This window comes from Microtus oregoni, unplaced genomic scaffold (genome assembly GCF_018167655.1).
Source record: "Microtus oregoni isolate MIOR12 unplaced genomic scaffold, Mior012 000028F_ref0000031, whole genome shotgun sequence".
Taxonomy (NCBI): Eukaryota; Metazoa; Chordata; class Mammalia; order Rodentia; family Cricetidae; genus Microtus; species Microtus oregoni.
In genome coordinates this window covers 19,000,945-19,023,895 of record NW_024543087.1, presented here as the reverse complement: position 1 = coordinate 19,023,895, position 22,951 = coordinate 19,000,945, and the positions used below count along the sequence as shown (strand labels likewise).

The 22,951-nt window shown below is 43.1% G+C and overlaps 1 protein-coding gene across 3 annotated transcripts in view; it reads left to right on the top strand.

Moving 5' to 3' along the window:
* The window catches only part of Cpne4 (copine 4), a 464,454-nt gene that overhangs the window by 291,855 nt on the left and 149,648 nt on the right, over nucleotides 1–22,951 (top strand). For all 3 annotated transcript variants that reach the window (XM_041677389.1, XM_041677391.1, XM_041677390.1), the window contains exon 3: nucleotides 20,009–20,188. In XM_041677389.1, coding sequence (XP_041533323.1) covers nucleotides 20,009–20,188 — 180 coding nt within the window. The remainder of the gene's footprint in view (nucleotides 1–20,008; nucleotides 20,189–22,951) is intronic.

The window sequence follows — 22,951 nt, the reverse complement described above, 5'->3', positions numbered from 1 at the left end:
CATGTGGAACCACAATTGGAATTGGAACCCAATTCCCTTTTACCACAGTTTTGCACTGATATTCCCTATGGGGCTGGTATATACTGAAAATATTTGCTATTTTCTTCTGTTCTTTATTGAGTTTTGCTATTAAATTTTTGCTTGTGCCTTGAAATTAATTAGTGAGCTGCCTGGCTTTCGGTCTGGCCTGGAACTGTTGGAGTAACACCATAATTACCCACCCTGTAAAGGTTAAATAAACCTCAGCTGTGAGCCCATCTGGTCCCAGTGCCCTTTCCACAGTGGATCCAGTCACCTTCACAGGCTTGTCCATACTTACTGGTCTGTTCAAGCTTTTCTGTTTCTCTTAGATGCATTTAAGTAGCTTATAGTTTGTTTAAAAAGATTGTATATTGTTTAAAAAGTCATTTCTCTGGGAAATAATTTATACATAATATTCTTTTCATCTTTGCTGCATCTGCCATTGTACTTTCCCTCTCATCTGTAAGCAGACTGTGAGGTCTTGGTCTAATTCATTTTGTTTTTCAAAGGATTTCCCTTGGGTTTCCTATGTGTGGTGTAAGTGTGTGTGTGTGTGTGTGTGTGTGTGTGTGTAGTGTGTTGTGGTGTGTACTCACCTATGCATGTACAGATTGAGACCAGAGGTCAATGTCAATATTAGAATATAAGATATTTTCCTCTATAACTACCATCCTTATCTGAGACCAGATCTCTTCTGAATCTGGAACTCAGAAGCTGGATGAACTGGATGACCATCAAGCTACAAGAATTCCTCAGTTACTCTCCCTTGGTGCTGGGGTTTCAGACTCACACTACCCCAGCCCCCTTTCACATGGATGCTCGAGGTTTGAATTCATGTCCTCATTATTGCACAACAAAAACACTATCCACTGCACTATCTCCCTAGCTCTCTTGCTGGGTTTTTGCCCTTTCATTGTTGTTTCTTGTTTGTGGGTTTTGTTTGGAAATATTTTTAGTGGAATATTTCTATGTATCCCTGTCTGATCTAGAATTTACTATGTAGCCCAGGCTGGCCTTGAACTTGTGATCCTTGTGCCTCTTTCTCCTAGGTGCTGGAATTACAGGCATGCACCACCACACCTAGAACTTTTTATTCTTTCTGTTTCTCTTCTCTTTTGAAAAGATATGTTTTTTTCCTTTTCAGAGTCCACAGCCTCTTTTAATCTATTTACTGATCTAGTTTCTTATAGTGATCACTGTTTCTGAATTTTTAGTTTTCATTTTTCTGCAGTAGAGATAAGTAAGACTACTAAAATGTAGTTGTTTTTCTGAGTTCTGTGATTTTTATAAGATGCATTTTTTCCATTTCATTTCTAGACTTATTGAGATTCTCATTTTCATTTCTCCTATACCACAACAATTATCAAGGAATTCCGGATTGAACCATTCTTAATTATTTACTTCGATTTTATTGAATTGTCTTTAGAGCATGTGTACTCTAAAATTCTCATCATTTAATTTTATTAAGGTTTACCTATTGTATATTTATTTTAAGTAAGTTACATAAATATAGACTTAAAGGAAAAAGAAAAGATGCCTCTTTGACTGTTAGCGATTATAATAAAATAGTCCCACACTAGCCCAGAATGGATTATAATAAACGTTCCTTTACTTAGGAGTAGACTCACAGATCAGCAGTTCTCTTCATTAGCAGGAAACAGGACCTGAATCCAGCAGGCAAGGGGCTGCACACATTTTTACGTCTGTATATATACTACATTTGAACATGCCCAGAGCGGGCCAGTATCTTAAAGACTATTTACTGAAGGAGTTCCCACAGACCTCCCCCTTCTGTCTAAAATAAAAGAGTTTTAAGTCTAATACAAAACTATATACAATAAGCACAAATATCAAGTATAAAAATTATAATTACAACCAGCATGAACAACATCAAGCAGGAAACATAGGCTGTTTTTAATGTTATCCTATCCGAAAGAATCTAAATATTGTATTAGAAATGGCTTGGCTAAGTCATGAGAGGAAAGTAACTATGATTATGTAGTCTTCAACCCCATCAAAGACCTGAGAAGGGAAATAATATTACTTGAGTAAACAGAAAGTGCAATCAGGCAACTTCCAAAAGGTGCAATAAATGACAGAGATAACTGGCTACCTGGGCAATCACCCAAAGTCTCATTTGCAATGTTGGAGCAACCAACTTTGGCTGAGGCCCGGAATAACTGGCAGACCATTTTCAGAGGCAGGAAAAATTTCAAAACTATCTTATCCTGTCTTAGCAAGGTTTGGTAATCATTTTTTCTTATAACCTGCTTGTCCAGTCTGGACACCATGCATTTTGTCAGTGGGCAAGGCCATGGGCAGTTCTTTGCCCAAAGGCCAGTTTTGCCAAGAAGAAAACAAGCTCCAAGAGGAGTATCTTAGGTGCTCAACATTCTCAGGAATAGATTGGTGCTACCAGGAGCAATTGTGTCTCACATCAACAGAACCCTAAGTTATTGGAATGCCATGTTCTACAGTTCTTTGAAGTAGTTGAAGATTAGCTGTCTATGCAAAATACAATCTCTATGTATCAAAAGAACCTGACTAGTCTAACTATAAGTATGACAAACATGGATGACTAATAACTCTTGATACCTATATAGCTTAAAGACTAAGGCTTCATATTAGAATATTAAAAAAATGTGCAGCAAATGAGGACAATGGCATCGAAAACTATAAACAATGTATAAGTATCCTGATCAGAGGTAAAAATGTTTAGTGCAATATAATAAATATATCCTAGCTGGGCGGTGGTGGCACACGCCTTTAATCCCAGCACTCGGGAGGCAGAGGCAGGCGGATCTCTGTGAGTTCGAGGCCAGCCTGGTCTACAAGAGCTTGTGCCAGGACAGGCTCCAAAGCTACAGAGAAACCCTGTCTCGAAAAACTAAAATATATATATATGTACATATATACATACATATGTATATATGTACATATATATATATATCCTAAAATTGCACCAATATACAAAGTATCTTAAGTAGAGGTAGAAACATGTATACATACAATATGACAAAATAACTTTGTATAGGCATACAAATATTGTAAACAGAAATAGGAGCATATTCAATATAACAAATATAATTTGAATTTGTATCAATATACAAGAATCTATACCAATATAAATTGTCTATAAATAGCTCACAAGTATTCACTCTATTACTCACTGTTATTATTAGTGTGAGTAAGCTCACACTAATCTACCTATTAGCTCATCCAATTCTTTTTTTCCAAAAGAAATCCGTGAACCTACATAATTTCCAACCCCCAACCCTATACCAATTGTAATCAACCCCTAATAGATGTCCCTAACCCTGAGGACAAACTTTGTTGGGAGAGGTGACATTGTCTTCTAGAATTTGTCATGGGGCTATGTTCTTTTTATGGGCTCCTATGGAACTAAAATGATGGTTAAGTTTCAAGATTACTGTCTGGTATAATTGCAAAAAGTCTCAGAGTAGTTTGGTAGAGGCTAAGGTACATATTTCTATACATGATTTGTGTGCTGTGTATATGCATGTATATATCTGTATACTGTATGGCCCAACACAGTAAATTAACTATCACATCCCTTATGATTGCAAGAAGATGGTTTCACCTTCAAACATCATATTCTCATACAATATAGACAACATTCTAAGTAAGTAATTGAAAAATACTCTGTGCATATGTATTTTCATCAATGGAGGAGATCCATATTCTGAGAATTCCCCCAAAAGCTAACATCTCCAATCCTGCTGCTCTGCTCAGGACAGGGTGACTTTAGTTATCCCTGGGGCACAGAATTTTTCTGGTCATCCCATGTTTGACTCAATATTTTGCTTAATGTACTTCAGTTAGTTGAGCTGTGAAGTCTTCTCTGTTGAGTATAGGCATCTGTGTGTGCCTTGGGGATGCCGTCAAGGCTACCCTGAACCCCACTTCAATTCTACCTGAGTCATTCAGCATAGGGCACACACACAGCATTCCTGATCCCTAGAGATAAGAAGCTTTCCCTTTTCCTGGTTCTGTCAGTAAAATTGCTGGCTGCACCACTAGGAGACTTGTTGTCTTCTTTTAATTGCTCTTTATTAAGATCTCCTGGGTGCCAACAAGGCTTTTAGAGGTCTCTAAGCTTTGAGCTAAGGATTACCAGTTCTTTCCTACACACCTTTGTCCCTTCCTTTGGGTAGAATCTCTGTGCTCTACTCAGAGCAGGGCAGGAGCAGTTCTGTTATGGTACATGTGGCTGATGTTAAAGAAAGATGCCTGGGTTTGAGATATCAGATTGGAAGTCATTAATTTGTCTAGTAAGGGAGATGCCTTGTCTGAGACATCAGGTTGGAAGCCATTAGTTTGTCTAGTTCATTTGAGCTTGGATAATGACCTAGAAATTCAGTAGTAAAAAAAGAAAATCAAAGCCTAAGAATTAATCCATGGTTAATGCCAATCCCCAAGCCTTTAGATTAGATTATAGAGCTAAATTATAGCTCTATATTAAAGAGTTCCTCCCTGAGACCAAGTCAGAAACACCTATGTAATCCTTGAGCCATCTCAAAGGAGTAGTGATAATGTGAACTTCAGGGACTTATGCTATGTTCTCAGATTTGGCTGTAATCTTCCAACCATCAGTTCAAGCATGTGTCTGTCCCAAGGAACTTACCCAGTTCTGTGAAAAAGAGATAGACACATCCTTTCCCATTTGCTGTGTTTGTGATCTTGGAGCAGAATCGGGGATACCATTTTGACAGTCATATTTGGTATGAAGAGAGATAAACATAAAGAATTATAGAAAGAAAGAAGGCAGGAAGGGAAGAAAGAAGGAAGGGAGAAAGGGAAGAAGGGAAGAAAGGAGGAAGGAAAGAAATAAGGAAGGGAAGAAGGGAGAGGAGGCAGGCAGGCAAGCTCGGGAATGACATCTGATTCATGTTCAATATTACCAAGGGCAGAGTGAGCAACCTTGGCAAATCCCTTAACTCCTTCAAGTGTCGCTTTCTTCACATTTAGATTGAAGATATTTCTTGTATCCATTTTGCAATGATGTTTTGTTCTAGAATACAAAGTGGTATAAAGTATAAGACAGTATGTAGTAGAGATTCAATAAATGTCAGATATTTCCTTTGTTGCTTGTAGAGGGTGAAAAAAAAACATTTTTTTTGAGACAGAGTTTCATATAGTCCAGGCTGGCTTTGAACTTTATATATAGTCAAGGACAGCTTTGAACTTCTGCTCTTTCTGCTGCCATGATGTTTTGTATGATGCTGGGGATTAAAACCAGAGCTTTGCCAATGCTAGGGAAGAACTCTTTTTTCCCCTTCCTTCCTTCCTTCCTTCCTTCCTTCCTTCTTCCTCCCTCCCTCCCTCCCTCCCTCCTTTTTTCCCTCCCTCCCTTTTCCTCTTCCTCCTCCTCCTCTTCCTCCTTCTTCCTCTCTCTCTCTCTCTCTCTCTCTCTCTCTCTTTCTCTCTCGTTTTTCAAAGGCAGAATTTCTCTGTGTAACTCTGACAGTCCTGGAACTCACTCTGTAGACCAGTCTGGCCTTGAACTCAGAGCTCTACCTGCCACTGCCTCCAAGTGCTGGAATTAAAGCCCTGCGTCTCTATTTCCAGTGGGAAGTACTCTTTCAGCTGAACTAAATCACCAGCCCTGTGAAAGGTAATTTAAATCCATAACATGATCCCCAAATTTTTGTTCATTCTATTAAATTTGCAACCTCATTGTGGCATTGTTTATTAACTATTTCCTGACTTGTTTTAATCTGGTGTGGCAAGGCATGTAGACATAGAAAAGACCATCACTGGAGGAAAAATTTCCACCTTTCCATCCCATAGAATGGGGAGGAAGGGAAGGAGGGCTCAGGCAGGATCAGTCGTTCCACTGCCCGGAGTCTCTATTGTAGCTTCTATGGAGAGAAACAGTCCTTGTGGGGTAAGTCGTTTGAGATGGGGTAATTAGTTTAAACTACAACTAGGGCTACTGTGCAAAAGAGCCAAGTCTGTTGGTCTGATACCTAGCCTCGGGGTAGAGCAAGGGGACGTGGTAAAGGAGGTACTTGGAAGGTGGGCTCCTGGTTGGTTGGTTGGTTGGTTTGTGTATGAGAGGGCACTCATGGGTTGATAGATAAACTGGCCTGTCTCTAAGAACTAGTAGATCTGGGAAGGGTAATATTCCAGGGTCAGCAAGGCTCCAAGCCATCAGAATATTAAACATATGAGAAGCAAGAACATGGTTAATTCACTCCCTCTGCTCTGGAGATGCGTCTGTGCACATACTTTGTAGCAGGCTAGAGACAAGCCAGAGATATTCCAAACCACGATATAGATTTCTATAGGGGCTCAAACCTAGTCACTCTCCTGCAATCAAAGCCTGGGTCTGAAAAGCCCACATTTGAATCCAGTTATGGAATTAAAACTCCAAATTGTGGGGCTAGAGAGATAGCTCAGCAGTTAAGAATGCCGGCTACTCTTGCAGAGTTCAATTCCTAGCACCCACCTGACAGTGCACAACTGTCTGCAACTCCAGTTCCGGGGGATCGGACACCCCCACCCAGACATGCCTGAAAGCAAAATACCAATACACATAAAATAAAAATGAATTATTAAAAAATATACTCAGTTTTAGGAGAAACAGCATGCATTTTAAATCATTCCTCCTACCTCGAATCTATTTTTCAGAAAGTCTCAGCTCCCTGCCCACTAAATAATTCCTTGATCTTTTTTTGATTAATTTTATTTGATCTTTCTAATATTGGAAGATCTTAGCCCTTATGGAACCAAAATGGCTTCATTCTGGTCCATGCCTGTTAACTCCTAAAAGTTTGATGTCTTTTTGTACATATTTGAGAAACATTTATCCCATCTCTTGTAATAACTGCCAGATCAATAAATTGTCTACACTGGATTAGCAAAACTGTTTATGATGACAGTGAAAAGTCACTTGCATTTAGCACACACATTGTTCATCTGAAGATGCTCATTATGAGCACATTGGTTTCTCTCTCTCTTTCTCTGAGTTGTGGCAGGAGAGCCTCCAGTGCAAGACTCCATAAGTCCCAGCTGCCACCCCACAGAATGTCTCCCTGTGTGTCCCAAGCTTTCAACCCTGAGCAGAGCCTCTACCATACCTTTGGACTCTGCTATGAAATGGATGCATGAGCCGAGAGTAAAACTGAACTTGTAGGGCCTCATCCAGACCTAAAAAAAATCACATAAATTCATTATGCTTTCCCCGAGTTAATGCATAGAAATTAAAGTTTAGAAAAGAATTTGCTATATAAAAATAAATAAGATGTAAGAAAGAAATGGTTTAGTTGTTATCAAAAGGGAAAAGCAGTTTCTGGAAGGCCACGTGTAGACCCTGTATGTAACAAAGACATATATTTTGAGTTACATTTTTGGAAATCCCTAGCCCTGTAAGCAAGAAGCAAACAGAAGTCTATTTCATAGTTTCACAGAGCCAATGAATATCAGAAATTTAGCACAGAACTTGTGTAGACCTTCAGAGAACTCCAGTTATTACTTGAAAAATTTACTATAAAGCAACAGCTTGACTTGTGGAGGCTTCGCTAGCACCAGATTGCAAGGTTCATGTTTGTGCAGTGCGCATGTGTGGTGCAGATTGGTAATTGATGATCATTTCAGTGATGCTGATGGTGATGATGGTGTGATTGACAGGACCACCACTCACAGACCTGGTCTGGCTTACTGACAGTGTTGGTTGTGAAGGGCCCAGCAGCAAAAGCTCTTCGGTGTGCCAACAGAGCCATGAAGGATGAGCAGGAGTGATGTCACACATGCGTGGGAGATGCCTCGAGGCGAGACTTGAAAACAATGGATTTGTGACAAGACATATGTACTTATTTAAGCCTTTGGGTGGCACAGTTAAAAACGGGAAAAGGAAAAAACACGTTTTCACCTCTTCTAATAGAGCCATTATTGATGACAATCTTAGGGTCGTTGTCATGATGATTCATTTTACCTGAATGGCTGCTCATGAATTAATACTCCACTGAAATTAATCTTCTGACTACAGATCCTGTTTGTCCACCAGGGACCATTTCCGGTGTTTAAAAAGTGGAACATTTGGAGATTTTGGTGATATATGGAACAGCTTAAATTATCTGAGTGAAGAGGGAGTTATCACCTGTAATAGTCTAGAACATTCTAGTGTTCAAGAAAGAGATTGCAGCTTCTATACTCTGGGTGTGCACCCCACAGTGTTCCTAAACTCCGGGTGTGCACCCCACAGTGTTCCTAAACTCGGGGTGTGCACCGCACTGTGCTCTTAAACTCGGGGTGTGCACCCCACTGTGTTCCTAAACTCGGGGTGTGCACCCCACTGTGTTCCTAAACTCTGGGTGTGCACCCCACTGTGTTCCTAAACTCTGGGTGTGCACCCCACTGTGCTCCTAAACTCAGGGTGTGCACCCCACTGTGCTCCTAAACTCGGGGTGTGCACCCCACTGTGCTCCTAAACTCGGGGTGTGCACCCCACAGTGTTTCCTCTCATCCACTTCACACAACTGAGACCTTTAAAGCAGCAGCTGTATAAAACTGAAAGTTTCCGACTTCCAGAGTAAGTGTTCCAGAAACTAGGAAAGAGAAAGAATCACGGGTGAACATGAAAAGGATTAGGTGTGGGTTACTGAGCCTCTGTGGTGACAAAATCCAGGTGTACAGTTAGTGACCGCTACCTGGGTGTCTCCAATTTGTCACGTGGACAAGTCATGTGACACTCACCTGACAAAGCTGTGTGACCCCACCAAGCATAGACAAAAGCCAGTAGGCTCTGTGTACACACTGAGATCCAGGCCCTACTCCACAGAAACCTAGGTGTTTCTACCAACTGCCTTCTCATCTTTGGGCTAAAGTGTCACGATAGTAAGAAACTATGGTAACCTGTAACTGGAATGTGGCTTCTGGTGGAGTTTAGGGAGGAGATGAGAGAAGAACTTGGTCAGGAGAGACAACAAGGAATATTAGAGGCAGGAGCTTTTGGAACATAAACATGTGTTTATATAAAACATAAACATCATATGTTTAGTATTTATGCATTCATAAGCTAATAATCATTTGTTTATTGCTTTGATATGAAAATATTGAACAAGCTATGGTTTCTGATAGTATATGAAGGATACATAAATTAACTGGTTTAACTTATTTTTTTTTAACATTTTTACTCAGAAAATACCCAAGATATTAAACAGATACCTAATTTACTAATATTTTGGTACAAACTCCTTGAAATGTTTTGATATCAACATGTATATATTTTAAGAAGAAAAATGAGGGATAAATATGTATGGAAGCGTTAGAAAAGGCAGAATATTTATTTACTGCAGACTCAAATCTCTTTTTCAAGACAGGGTTTCTCTGGATATCCCTGGCTGCCCTGGAACTCACTGTGTAGACCAGTCTGACCTCAAACATCCATCTGTCTCTGCCTCTGCCTCTCGAGTGCTGGGATTAAAGGTGTGCACCACCTTGCCCAGCCAGAGGGCAACAGATTTTAACATAGGTATCCTGATTGATTATGTTCTGAGATCTGAACACAGTGGAAAACACTTTCTCAGTGTATCTAACTGCAGAAGCCTTTAGTGATAGCTGCTTACAGGGCTAATGTTTTGGCCAGAGTCACTGAGACTTTGAATTATTAAACATCTTTCTTTGAGGACACCCATGACACCCACCCATGCAGTTTATGGTCAGTTGGCCATCCCAGTCTGACGTAGTTTGAGGTCCTTTCCCCACATTGTTCATATAGTAAAGGTGAATAACCTGGCCCGTTGCGGGGACCCTGCTTCCTGGCATTGCCTGCTTCCACAGTGTTGATTCCTTCAAGGAATTTTTTCTTCTTTTCTAATTTGTTTCAGTTGTTGTAAGAGGTTGGCTTTCACTGACAAAACCCGCCGAAGGCTGAATGAATGTATGCATGCATTTATGTTTAGAATTAATGCCGGTTACCAGGTCCTCTGGGTATGTTGTATAGAAAGTCATGGACTAGAGAGTTGGGGGAGGTGGAGAACAAGCCTCAGAAGTCAAGGAACCAGCATAACTCAACTGTCGATGTGTAGCTAGAGAAATTTCGGATCATAATTTCAATTTCTGTAGGTTATAGTTCCCTCTTCTGAAAATGGAATCAGAAAACACCCACGGAATTACATCCATGTGGCAGGGAGCCACCTGACTGCCCCCTGATGACATTGCTGAGGGATCATTCTCACAAGGATCACAGACAGTCAGAAGTACCTTCCGGACTCTGTGTTCCCACTAATGGCTCAGAATTAAAGGGCAGGAGAAACCCACCGTTCTCAGCTTCAATAATACACCTAAAACGACTGCTGTCAATGGCTTACATTCAAAATCTGAGGAGCTGTAGAGGTGGTTCAGTGGTTAAAACCTCTATGTGCTTTTCCAGAAGGCCTAGGTTTGATTCCCAACTCCCACATGGCAGCTCACAACCATCTGTGTGTCAAGTTTCAGTTTCAACACCTTCTTCTGGCCTCTTCAAGCACCAGGCATGTATGTGGTGTGCAGACATACACACAGGCAAAAACACCCATACACACAAAATAACGTAATAAATAAGAAATTTTTAAATGACGAAGCCGGGTGCTGTGGTTCATGCCTGTAATCCAGGCATTAGAAAGCCAAGGAAAAATTGTGAGTTTGAGGTCAGCCCAGACTACCACATAGTAAGATCATATCTCAAAACAAAAACAACAAAATAAACCACTGGGAAGGTGACCTGTTTCCCTGGTTGGAGCCATCAGGAAAAGGTGACAGATAACAGAGTCCCATGGGCAAGGGCAGTGGGCATATAACTTAACCTGTTTTTCCTTACCCTGCAGCACCCTGAACGGGTCCATTTGGACCCTGTGGTTGATTCACAATCAGCACAATTAGGAATTGACTCATAAGCAGAATGGATGATTATTCTAAAGAAGTTAGGGTAGACGAGAAAGCTACAGGATAGCTGCAGAACCTTGCACAGGATACCCATAGGGAAGAGGGCTGAGGGACCCCCACCCATCTCACCTTCACACCTTCGTCTGGTGATACCAATGAAGAAGAAAACCAAGGCTCTCCAGCCTCGAATGACCTCTCTGGAGGACTCTGCGGAGGTGCCAGAGTCCATACAATGGGAACATCCTACTAATAGCCAACATCCTGTGCAAAATGAACACTGCTTCACCGCTTTGCACTTGAGTGGGGTGAGCCCCATGCTCCCCTGTGCTCAAGATCTGACCCTGGCTTCACTTTGAGTAAGCACAGTCCACCGCATTCCTGCACTTGATTCTGGAACATTCTGTCCTCTCTTCACAGTGAGCAGGCAAAGACAGCTAATTTAAAACGGAGAAAATGGATCCTTCCTTTTGCAGTAGATTCTCTTAAGCACGTTGGGCCTGGAGCATCTGCATGTCTCCTGAGCCATTGGAGAGAGGTCCCTGTCTAAATAGGAAGAACTTGAGGAGTCAAACTTGGGGAGAAGGCTTGGCAGGTAAAATGCTTGCTGCCCAAGCAGATGGATCTAAGATCAGACCTCATAACTCCCAGGTCAGAAGCTTGGTGAGTAGTGAACACCTGTGTGGAGAGCGTGAGGAGCCAGGAGGATCCCAAAGGCTTGCTAGGCTACTGGTCAGATTGTCATGAGACATCCTGATGTCAACCTCTGACTTCACATGCATGCATTCACAAGCGTGAGTACACCTGCACACACATGGACACACACACACTCACATATACACATACACTCAAGAACTTGAGTAAAATACATCAGGAGGAGAAAGAAGAATGAGAAAACTTAAGATCCAAAACCCAAGAGGGCCCTGCTGGACACTCAGCAGCCGCACTGAGCAGATTTCTAAGGGACAGTTGCCCAGCTGGAGTTGGACAGGATAGGATAGTCGTTCCTATCTCAGAAAGCATGTGGAACACTGATCCATCAAAATGGCCTTTTCTGAGAGAGTTGTGGGGAGGGATACCTGGATAGATTGATCTTCTCCAGGAGTGGAGTCATGCCTCAGGAAAGAGCTCCGAGGGAGATTCTAGCTACATCCCATCATTTAATAGTTGGGTCAATCGCACAGTTAGCCTTTCCTCGTGTGTAAAACATAGACACATATGACGTCATAAAACATATGACGTTGGGATAGCTATGTGGGAAGAGGTATGTGAAGTGGTTAGCATAGCTATGGAGCACACTAAGTTGCTCTGCAGATGTGTTTTGTGGCCCCTATTGAACTTGGCTGTGGCCCAGGGTACTGCCGCTGAAGAGAGGTGACCATGGGTATTACAGATGGAAGTTCCCAAATCTTAAAAGCCAATAAAATTTAGGAGCCACCAGCCACATATTTACCTCTGTTGACATTAGCAGGATTTTTATGGAATGTTTGGTCCCTAGGAAACTAAATACTCATGGGTGGATAGCAAAACATAAAATACCATAGAACTGATCAGAGTTCCCGGGGGGAGGGCGGTCAGTAAAGGGTCCCTGTTGAGCTGTGCAGGTGACATTGAAGGAATTGTCAGGAGATGTTTTGGTGCACCGGAATAGCAATATTGAGAAGCTTCTCTCACTGTGACATGGCACACAGGGGGCCGGGGAAGTATTGTTATTCTTGAAAAAGCCAGAGTGGTGGGGTGGGAGATAGAGTCATTGCCAAATTTGCTACACAGAGAAAGGAGGGAACAAGCAAAATCCACTAGCAAGACTATTCCCCTAACTCTAAAGATATGGATTGTCTTAGTGTAAAAAGTGTGGTGCCCACAGTAGGTCTACACAAAGAGTAGGCCTGGTCCGTACTCTTCTTCCCCTTGGGAGCTGAGTCAACACAGCCGATAATAAGGTGCTGGTTCTAAAATTTAACTACACATTGGAATCACCTAGGTAGATTTATGAACTGCTGGTGCCTACATTTCAGCCCTAGGGAATCTTAATTTAATTGGTCTGGAAATCCCCCAAGCGGCTTTAAGATACAGCAAGGCTCGAGAATTACTGCCCTATATTGAAACCATCTGGGAATCCCCAGCCTCATTATGCGAGTGCATGCAGATCATACAGGCTTTCATTAAGCCACGGGGAGACAGATCTGACACAGGCGAGAACGGTGCTGTCCACCCACGAGTATTTGCATCTAAAATAATTACATTCAGGTAAAATATAAAAATCAGTTCCTAGGTCCCACTGGCCCCAATTTAAGTTTAGTAAGACGCATGTGGCTAGTTGCTGCCGTTTGGGCTGTATTGGAACACCATGCAAAGTTCTATCAAGCAACTCTAAGACAGTGGCAGGACCTCCGAGATAACTGAGCAGGGACCCGAGGCAATAGGGCTTGGAATAGTAATCAGGAAACTGGAGCCTGACCAGCTGAGTGTCTGTGAGAGTGAAAAGTGGACTGTGGAGGACGGAGGCACTCAGCACCTGATGGCATAGTTGAGGCTGCATGTATATGCCAGCCCATTGCACGATTGAATGTTCCAAATTCATAGAGCTGGTAGCCTACAGGAACGGTACTAGATGGAGCGGACACCCGAGGCCCATTGCTGACACTGTAGGCGTCTCCGAAGGCACCAGCCGAGCAGCACTTAATGTAACTAAATTTTGGACCACACTTCCAGGCAAGGTGGTGCAGTTCTGCTGGCTGTTTTGAACAATATCAAAGCCTCAGGGTGTGTCCATTGTGATAGCAACATCCAGCTATGTGTTCAACAGCAGAGTTGATTCCAGGACGCTAAAACAGAACACCTCTAGCACCAGAGGCTCTGATATCGAGAGGTGATCGAGTGTAGGGCGGAGGACAGGAAGGGAGGGGGGGCTCAGTGAACTGCCAGTAGGAGAAAGCCCCTCCCCAGCCTGCTCAGCCTGCTCTACAGGGCTGGGAGGTTTTACCGCAGGGCGGATGAAGAGTGCTGGTTTGGAGAGGAATCTCTGAGAGGCACCTGGCTGGATGTTTCTAGAAAGAAGGGTGCAGTCATTTTCCAGGATTGCTTTAAGTAAGTGCCTCTAGGTGGGTGGCTTAACGGAGACACAAATTCTTGCAGGTGCTGGGCGACAGCTGAGGTCCAGGGACAGAGCAGTGTATTTTTCTGCCGGCCCAGCCATCTGTTTTAGTATCAGGATTTTATGTGGTTTAATATACCCTCTTGGAAGTTAATATGGTTTGAAAAACTGTCTGTAATAGCTCCTTTCTTTCTAGTGCCTAAGCTTATCCGTTCTTCATTCTGAGAAAATTAGTTTCTCTCTATCCACCCTGAATAAATATGGAAAAAAAGAATACTTAGAGAATTTCAGTCTGAGGAAATATCTAGTTTGGAGCCCTGGTCAAGTTCTCTGGTCTGTGATGTCATTCTTCACCAGGGTCTATTGGGAACAAAGTTTTGTATTCTCCTAGAAACTCCAGAGCATTATTGACTGGCCTCAGGGACAGGGGCCCACCTTTCCCTCTTCCTCACTCACACCAGTGAATTTTTAACTTTGTATTTATTTATTAGGGACCACACATGTCCCAGTGTGCACACAGAGGTCAAAGGACGACCTGCAGGCGTCTGTTCTCTTCTTCTCCCGTGTAGGTCCTAGGACTAGAACTCAGGTCCTGAAGCTTGGTGGGAGGGTATTTATGAAGAAAAGCTTTAGGTTTGCAAGACCAGTGATTAACATGAACAAGGCTAAACATGCCAGCTCCAGAGCTCAACTGCCTGGGTTCAAATCCAACTTTTTACTTGTAAGCAATGTCTAAACAGGAACGTTTGGCTCTCTTTCTCCTGCTGAGTATATAATCTTGTTATCATAAGGATAAGTAGCCAAGCAATTGCTTGCCAGAGATTTGAATGGCTACTTCCAAAGTGGGCATTCAGATGACAAATCACTTATGAAACGATTTCAGGCATCATTGGTTTAGGGAAAATGCAAATGAAACCCACAATGGAAGCACTGCCTACCTACTCAAACTTGAAAAGTTAAATACACCTCTTCCACTCCTAGGCGTGGATCTACAAGATAAACAACACATCCATGCAAAGGTTTGCACATAAAGAGACTTGCAGGTTTATGTGCAATAATCAAGAACTGGAAACCCTCTGAATGACCAATAGTGGAATTGTGGAACCCACAAAAAAGGGGTGCATGTTTGTGGAGGTGCACCTATATGAGGGTGCACATGCTTGCAAAGACCAGAACACAGCCTTGTGCATTTTTCCCCAGGAGCCATCCACCTTATTTTTGAGACAGGATATCTGATTGGACCAAAGATTGTCTATTAGGCTAGGCTGGCCAGCAAGCCTAAGGAGCTGCCTGTTTCCTCCTTCCCCATGGCACTGGGGTAGTACATGTATGTCATCACACCCATTACCCATGTGGGTTCTCAGTAGCAAATTCAGCTCCTGATTGCATGTGAGAATTTTCCAAACAGGCTATTTCCACCTTCCAGATGAACAAGCCATATGACAACAATGGACAAAACTCAAAATAAATATGCTGGCTGAAAGACAAAAATATATGGCATATGTACATGTTAATATGCCTGTTACATAGTGTTTGTGTCATGATACAGGGGTTACAAACAATCTCTACAGACAGAAAGCAAATGCCAGTTTCCTGAGGATGTGGTAGGGAGCTGAGAGGAGGTTATAATGAGAACGCTTGGAGAGATGGGGATGCGTTCACAGCCTTGACCATGGCCATAGTTTTACAAATATGAGTATATGTAAAAAACATTAAATTGCACACTTTAAAGAAGAATTCATGGGGCTGGAGAGCTGACTCGGTGATTAAGAGTATTTGATATTCTTGTTAAGGACCTGGGTTTGGTTTTCGGCCCTCACAACCACCTGTAACACCAGTTCTAAGCATGTGGTTTTGCACCCTCTGCTGGCTTCCTTAGGCACTGCATTCATATGGTCTACAGGCATATACTTGAGCACGCACAGAAAAGAAACTTTATAAAAATGTTGACTACTCTTAGTGACAATTATGCCTCAGTAACACTGGCAGTGTTTTAAATGAGTGCCCATGTGAAAAATATTAGTTATTTGAAAGTCACTGTATTAAAATCCATTTGAGACGAAATGTTTTCAAAGCATCATTACCTGTGATTATTTGAGGCTGGGTTCTCTTCCCATCTCTCCATAACCTAAACACGCTTGCCTTTCCATGAGGGACATGAATAGACATGAAATAAGGGCCAGGTGATGCAGCCAATCATCAGGCTGAGTATCAAGAGCCTACATTATCATCTAGGACCTTGCACATATGTCCAGGAATTATCTCAGGTGGAAAACAGTATAATGCTACCCCACACGGTTGCTGCAAAAACCCAAGTTAGCACATGGATGTGCGTGAGAGCTGGAGACGTGGATCAGTGGGTAAAGACACCTGCAGCCAAGTTCAGTTCCCCAGACCCACAGGACAGGAGGAGAGAACCGACTCCTACAAAGCATCCTCTGATCTCCGCAGAAGTGCCCTCAAGTATAGACACACACATAAACAAATAAATTATTTAAATGGATATGAGCATGTCCTGAGAATTCTAATGCAATATGGATATAGGATTCATGATGATGACTGAAGAGGGGAGCTAGATACGCACTGATGCCTTTGCAAACCCGGTGGCAGAGAACAAGCAAGATTAAACCACACTTTAACAACAATAAGAACCTCTCCTCACAGGGGGACAGCTTGTTTCTCAAAGACTGGCCAAATCCACAGGGCAACTGCCTAGAGAGTGGTTGCTCACACCTTCAAACCCAGCCCACAGGAGATGCAGTTCTGCCTGGATAGCTTTTAAGACTTTGCACTGCTGGGTCCCACCCTCTACTCATGAAAACAGAGTCAGGGGTTGGGGTTTTAAGGACTGTTCCCTTGTGGGAGCTGATAGTACCAGTTAGTAAGGATCTTTAGAGATGCTTGCCTTGAATGTGACATCCCTCACAGAGGAGCATGCGCTGCTCGAGGCCATTGCTCTGAGAACTCTGTCTTCAACCTCCAGAAGGATGATGCATCTCTTGTAATGCCTGGGGGTGCAGAAAACTTAGAACCTTCCTGAGAACTCTCCTCACTGCCTTCCCTCTGCATCTGAGCACTCTGCTCTTGGGGTTCCAAGTGGCTGCCGATTATTATTGCAGATCTCCACAAGTACATACGTATTACTTCATTTCTTCCCATTTCTCATTTCCATGGGATAGGGTCACATGCTGGTGGCTCACCTTGAGTAGCCTATCGAGATGTGTAGCTTAATGCCAATATGAACCATATTTTAGTGTGTGAATTACACTTGAAAATTAAAAAAATGACCCATTTGTGTCAACTGAAGCGTCTAACTCAAGTAACAAAAACCAGAGTCTCCATCTCCTGTCTCTCATCATTTGAGCCTGTCCAAGATACTCTTTGTTCAATCACAATGGGAGAATATATTCTTTTCTCGGCCCTGAAGAGGTCAAATCTACCTGTAACCAATTTCTCTATCAAAAGATACCAAATGAATACACTTAACTCTCGTTTTGTGATTCATTACTTTATGCATTTGGCCCAGGTGTTAAAATAAAACAGGTCTCTCAGGGCCAATTGGAGCCATTCCATGAGAGATGCAGAAGGGCTTGAAAAGACATACAAGGCCTGTGGAGTGTTTGCCCTCTCTTATTGTGGTAGCCCCTGGCCATGGAGAGGAATGAAGAAAGGTTGTCAGCTGTTCTGACATCCTTGTCCAAATGGAGAATAGAAAACAGCCCTTTATCCACTGGAGTTGGAGGGGAAAACACACTGAGCGAAGGAAAAGAGCTATCTCCACATCACCTTTAACTGGTGACTCACAAGCTTGTAACCTGATGTCCACCATTACTCAGAACAAGAAAAAAAATCAGTCAAAAATTATGCCAGCAAATTCTTGTACTGGCACAGTCGGTGGAAGCATCAACTCTGCCCCCAAATGAGTTTATATGTGTGTATTAAGTGTATATGTATGTATATATGTGTATATATATGTACACATGTGTATATACATATGTGTTTATGTATAGTGTAAAATCCATCTAAAATAGGAGCTGAATCATGAGGTGTCAGAATAGTTAAATAACTACCAATCTGAGCAACAACTTATAAAATCCTAAGCACAGTGGCCCTAAGACAGGGCTTCTGATGCACACATCGCAACACAACAAGGGCAAGGTCTTCATTTTCCTCAGAACCTGGATTGTTCACCTGTGTATGCACAACAGGTGCCCCTCATCCTTAGGTTCCCTCAGACAGAATCCAGCATGAGGAGGCAGGTGGCCAGGGCCAGGGTCAAGACGTTGCACCAAGTGTTGTGAGGGACAGATGGAGCAAGACTCTCTTAGTGGAGCAACTCGGGCATGGATGACAGGGTTGAGGCCTTTTTTCTCTGGAAGGATGTTGTTTTCCCTTACCTATGGGGAAGCAGGGACGTGGTGGACTAATTTGTGCTAAGAACCAGCACTTGAGAGGCAGTCAGCAGACGAGTCTACTTGAAAGCTGGCACGCTGTAGGAGCAGTGGGCTCCTGTTGATTTGTGGAGCATGAAGAACCGCTCTCTCCCATTGGGAACTGCTGGAAGATTTTTTTTTCCAGGTTTCCAAGAACATTAATGGCTTTGTGTGACAGATGCAAAAGAGAAGAAACATAGTGGCCAAGGTCTGGGCAGGAAACTAATAACAGAACCAGAGAGAGCCCAGCCCCTGAAGCTGAGCCCCTAGAGAGTTAAACTCTCCCGGGACAAGAGCAAAGAGCTAGCCCAGGCAGATAAGACATTAGGAGTATCACAGCAAAATGCCATGACCACCTTTGATCTGACTGGGCAAGAGATGGGAACAAAAGGCGAGATGTGACATTGCATGCCTGTAACCCCAGCACTCAGGGAGAAACTGAGGCAAGAGAATTACCATACATTCCAGGTCTGTCTAGATACATAGTTATTCCCAGCCATCCTACACAGAAAGGCCTTGTCTTAAAATTAAAAGTAGGTGCTGAGGAGATGACTTAATGGAAGCCTACCTCAGGCGATTAACTACTCCAGGAGACAGCACTGCCCTCTAGAGTCTGCAAGCACGGCTCTCACATAGTATACACACATGCGCACAAAGACACACATGCACAATAATACTTTTTAAAATCTTAAAAACAAGCAGTAACAAAGCCTGAGAGGGGGCAAGGAAGGATGAGGGCTGGTGCCAGCAGGTTCCAGCACAAGCTCTCGGGATGGATGGAGGGGAAGAGACTGCAATGTATGTGTGTGGGCGGGCCAGAATCTCTCTGCTCACTTGTCACCTGCCCAGTCCTCTTTCTACAGGCCCCTTCCAGAAGAGCTCAGGAAACTCTTGTATTGAGACCTACCTCTTCAAAGATTTTGATCTGGGAGGAGGGGCCAGACAAAAAACAGGAAGAATGACAGCTCATGGCATGTTGGAACAGTAACCGCCTCTCATCCTCCTCTCCTCTAGTTGCCAGTTCGCTGATGAGAAATGAAGGACTAGGGATTGCAGTGAATGGGTGAATGCCCGCCTATTGATGGACATATGTGATAACAAAGGCAGCTTGATCTTCATTCTCATGGCCTTCCTCTTCGCTGCCCTGGGAATCTTGAGATGGAAACCGCTATTAGAGTAGACTTGGCTGACATGAGACAGCTAGCCTATCATTTGCCATCACTGTGCTCAGCAGACATCATTAATTGATCACAGATGTCTTTCCAATTGAGCCCAGATGTTCTCTCAGGCTCTCCTCCGCTAACGAGGATCTCATTCTGTTCCATCATCCAGTCCCTATAGCATGATTGAAATCTCCAAACACAGAACCTCAGACTGTCATGCCTAGTAAAATTGTCTGCACCAACACTTATTTCATTCTCTGGAGTAGCTGGCAGAGTTTCAGTTTGCCAGCCCTAAGGACTCTCCGGAGGGTATTTATAGTTTGGAACACGGGGATGTGCCACAAGATTAATCTGCCTGAAGGTTGATAACAAAATCCTAATCCCTGTGGGTTTTCTCTTTCTTCTTTCAGGTGGACAGGACGGAGGTGATCCGTACCTGCATAAACCCGGTGTACTCCAAACTGTTTACGGTGGACTTTTACTTTGAAGAGGTTCAGCGTCTCCGGTTTGAAGTCCATGACATCAGCAGCAACCACAATGGGCTGAAGGAGGCTGACTTCCTGGGTGGCATGGAGTGCACGCTTGGCCAGGTAGGCAGGAGATGTCCCTTGGACCCTCCCATCTGCAGGCCTTCCTCCCCTTAGCCTTCCTCCCCACATCTGATTTTTGCTCTTTCCTTCCTTTAGTTCTCCTTCTTTCTTTTTCTAAACTCTTGCATTTTCCAATACTTTCTGGCTACTGTCCGATTTATTATATTTACCAGAAGATGATCATACAAATAGGTGACATTACTTATTTTGCAAAGTTAATTATCTTCCTTTCTGAATGCCCTCATTATGTTGGTCATTTAAACAACTGTGTGTTGGGCACCATCCTCTATTCTTGGACCTGTTAATAGAATCCTATCCCTTTACAGACTTCCCATCTCCCAACTGAACTGTAAGACTCACGCATGTTCTTCATTCTAATTTATTCCAAGTCTCCTGAGACAAAAAAATAAAATGACCCAAGAAAGGGACTAAATATAGATACTTTAATTTAATCCTAGTGGGAATATGAAGTAAATATCATCATTAGATTCCTAGATCAAACAAAAATCCGATTCTGACTGATTATATGACCAAGTAGCGGTTCTCAACCTGTGGGTCACGACCCCTTTGGAACTGCATGCCATATATTTCCATTATGGCTCATAACTAACAAAATTATAGTTTTAAAACTGGCATTGATGCTGAGACGGTGAAGAGGAAGCACATTCCCCGCAGATGGAAAGACTCAGGGAGGAGCGGCCATATGGTAGAGAGCACCTTTATTTGATATTGCCTAAACCCTAGCTCTGAATTAAGAAATGAAAACAGTTGACACACACACCATAATGGTCTAAAGATGTGATCCGGTGAAAGAAAAGCAACAGTCAATGGTGTACGGTCAAGCCAGTTGCCACTATAACGGGAACTGAATTTTATTAGGAACATTCTGGAAGCCTGTGCATAGCAAATATCAGAGTATGTTTCCTAGAGCAGAAAACAACTGGACTTCTATACAATCTGGCTGAAAACACTCTGGACGACCTTTGGTTAAGGTCTGTTCCTAGGCTGGAAACATCAGGCTCCCAGCATTCCTAGCTGGCTGCCTGGGTAGCAAAGGAGGCTTTAAAGATGGGCAGAAGCGTCAAGCAAAGCAGTTCAGGGACTGGGGGTCAGAAGGCAGGAATGTGTGCTCATTTCCTGGTGACTGAAGCAGGATGCTGATGGGCTTGTTCTTTGTTTCTTATTATAGCTTGCCAAGGCAATGCCATTCGCCCATTCTCTTAGCAGTCAAACTTTGATCATTTTGGGATCATTATTTTTTGCCATGTGACTATAGAAAATAGCTCCATCCCCAACCTAGCAGGGAATCCTGCCTAAGCTCAGCCACAGATCTCACCCCTCCACTTAGCAGAGTTTGACGCAGAGCTATGACTGTGACCAGCACTAACTAGTGAATCCTGAGAGCATTTGAAAGCTTCTAGTGTAGAGACACAAATAAAGACCATTTCCCCTTTTCCTGAGATTCCGGGAACACCGTAGCGTCTTGCAGCTAGACTAGGGGTATGTATAACCCCACAGGGGGCCAGAAGCTAAAAATAGCCACTGAGGCACAGGCTTGACATACTGCCCCTGAAGCCTAGTCATGGATGTACAAGCTTGCCATACTGCCCCTGAAGCCTAGTCATGGAGGTACAAGCTTGTCATACTGCCCTTGAAGCCTAGTCATGGAAGTACAGGCTTGACCTGCTGCCCCTGAATCCAACTCCAGATGAAACGGTTGCCTCTGTCATTGATAATTCACCTCATTCTGTTGGCCATGTGATTGGCAGGATTGGTTTTCCCCACACATTTGCATTCAGCACTGCTGGCTTCAGTCAACGGAAGCATCCCATTTTTTATGACTAGAGTGATTGGTTTGGGGAGGCAATATAACATTCATTCATTTATTCATTCAATAAGCATTTGCCAAGTTCCTCAGATATGCCTAATACCATACTTGGTGCTAGAGATCCAAAGACGAAGAAGATAGGGACCCTACACCCAGAGAAGCTATACTTGGCTGGTGGCATTGACCTGTAGATAAACAAAGTGCATGTGGTTAAATGCTACAATGGAAATGTGTTCCAGGAGTGGTAGGATAAAGACTTCCCTGCCCAAAGGGCATCAATGAGAACTCAAAGGAAAGATGACTCTGAACTTGAAACTTGAAGTTAATAGCAGTTCACCAGCACAGAAAAAGAAAAAACGGAACCTTCCAAACAAAATGACCAGACTATGCAAAGACACAATGTGACAGGGTGTCAAGACAATGACAGAGAGATCTGAAGAGACCTAGCTGGGTGGTCAAATGAGAATAAAGTTGCTGATATGAGAGGAAGAGCCAGGCCAAGCAGCCTTAAGCATTCTTTTGTTTGTTTGTTTGTTTGTTTGTTTGTTTTTCTAAAACTGAAAGAGCTTAGATTCAATGCATCTTGTTCCCTTGGTAACAAGGGGAAGGACAAGATTGGATGCATGCATTAGAAAGAGCACTTTGGCATGCTCACTCACAAAGTAGGCACAGGAGAAGAGAGATGTGGAGGCAAGGAAAGCACTTAGGAGATTAGTTCAGTAACAGAGGAACAGTGAAGGAGAGTGGGTGGAGGAGACCCAGCAGAGAGTCTGCAGTCAGCAAGCCAGGAAGACTATGTGAGGTAGGGTGTGTCTTCCAGGTGACTAGAGGAGCGCTATGACAGTCCCTGAGGGTAATCGTTCAGGAAGGGGCAGGGAAGGAGCGTAATACCTACCTGTAATTAAACTCAGGACATTTGTGCAAAAAACAGAGGA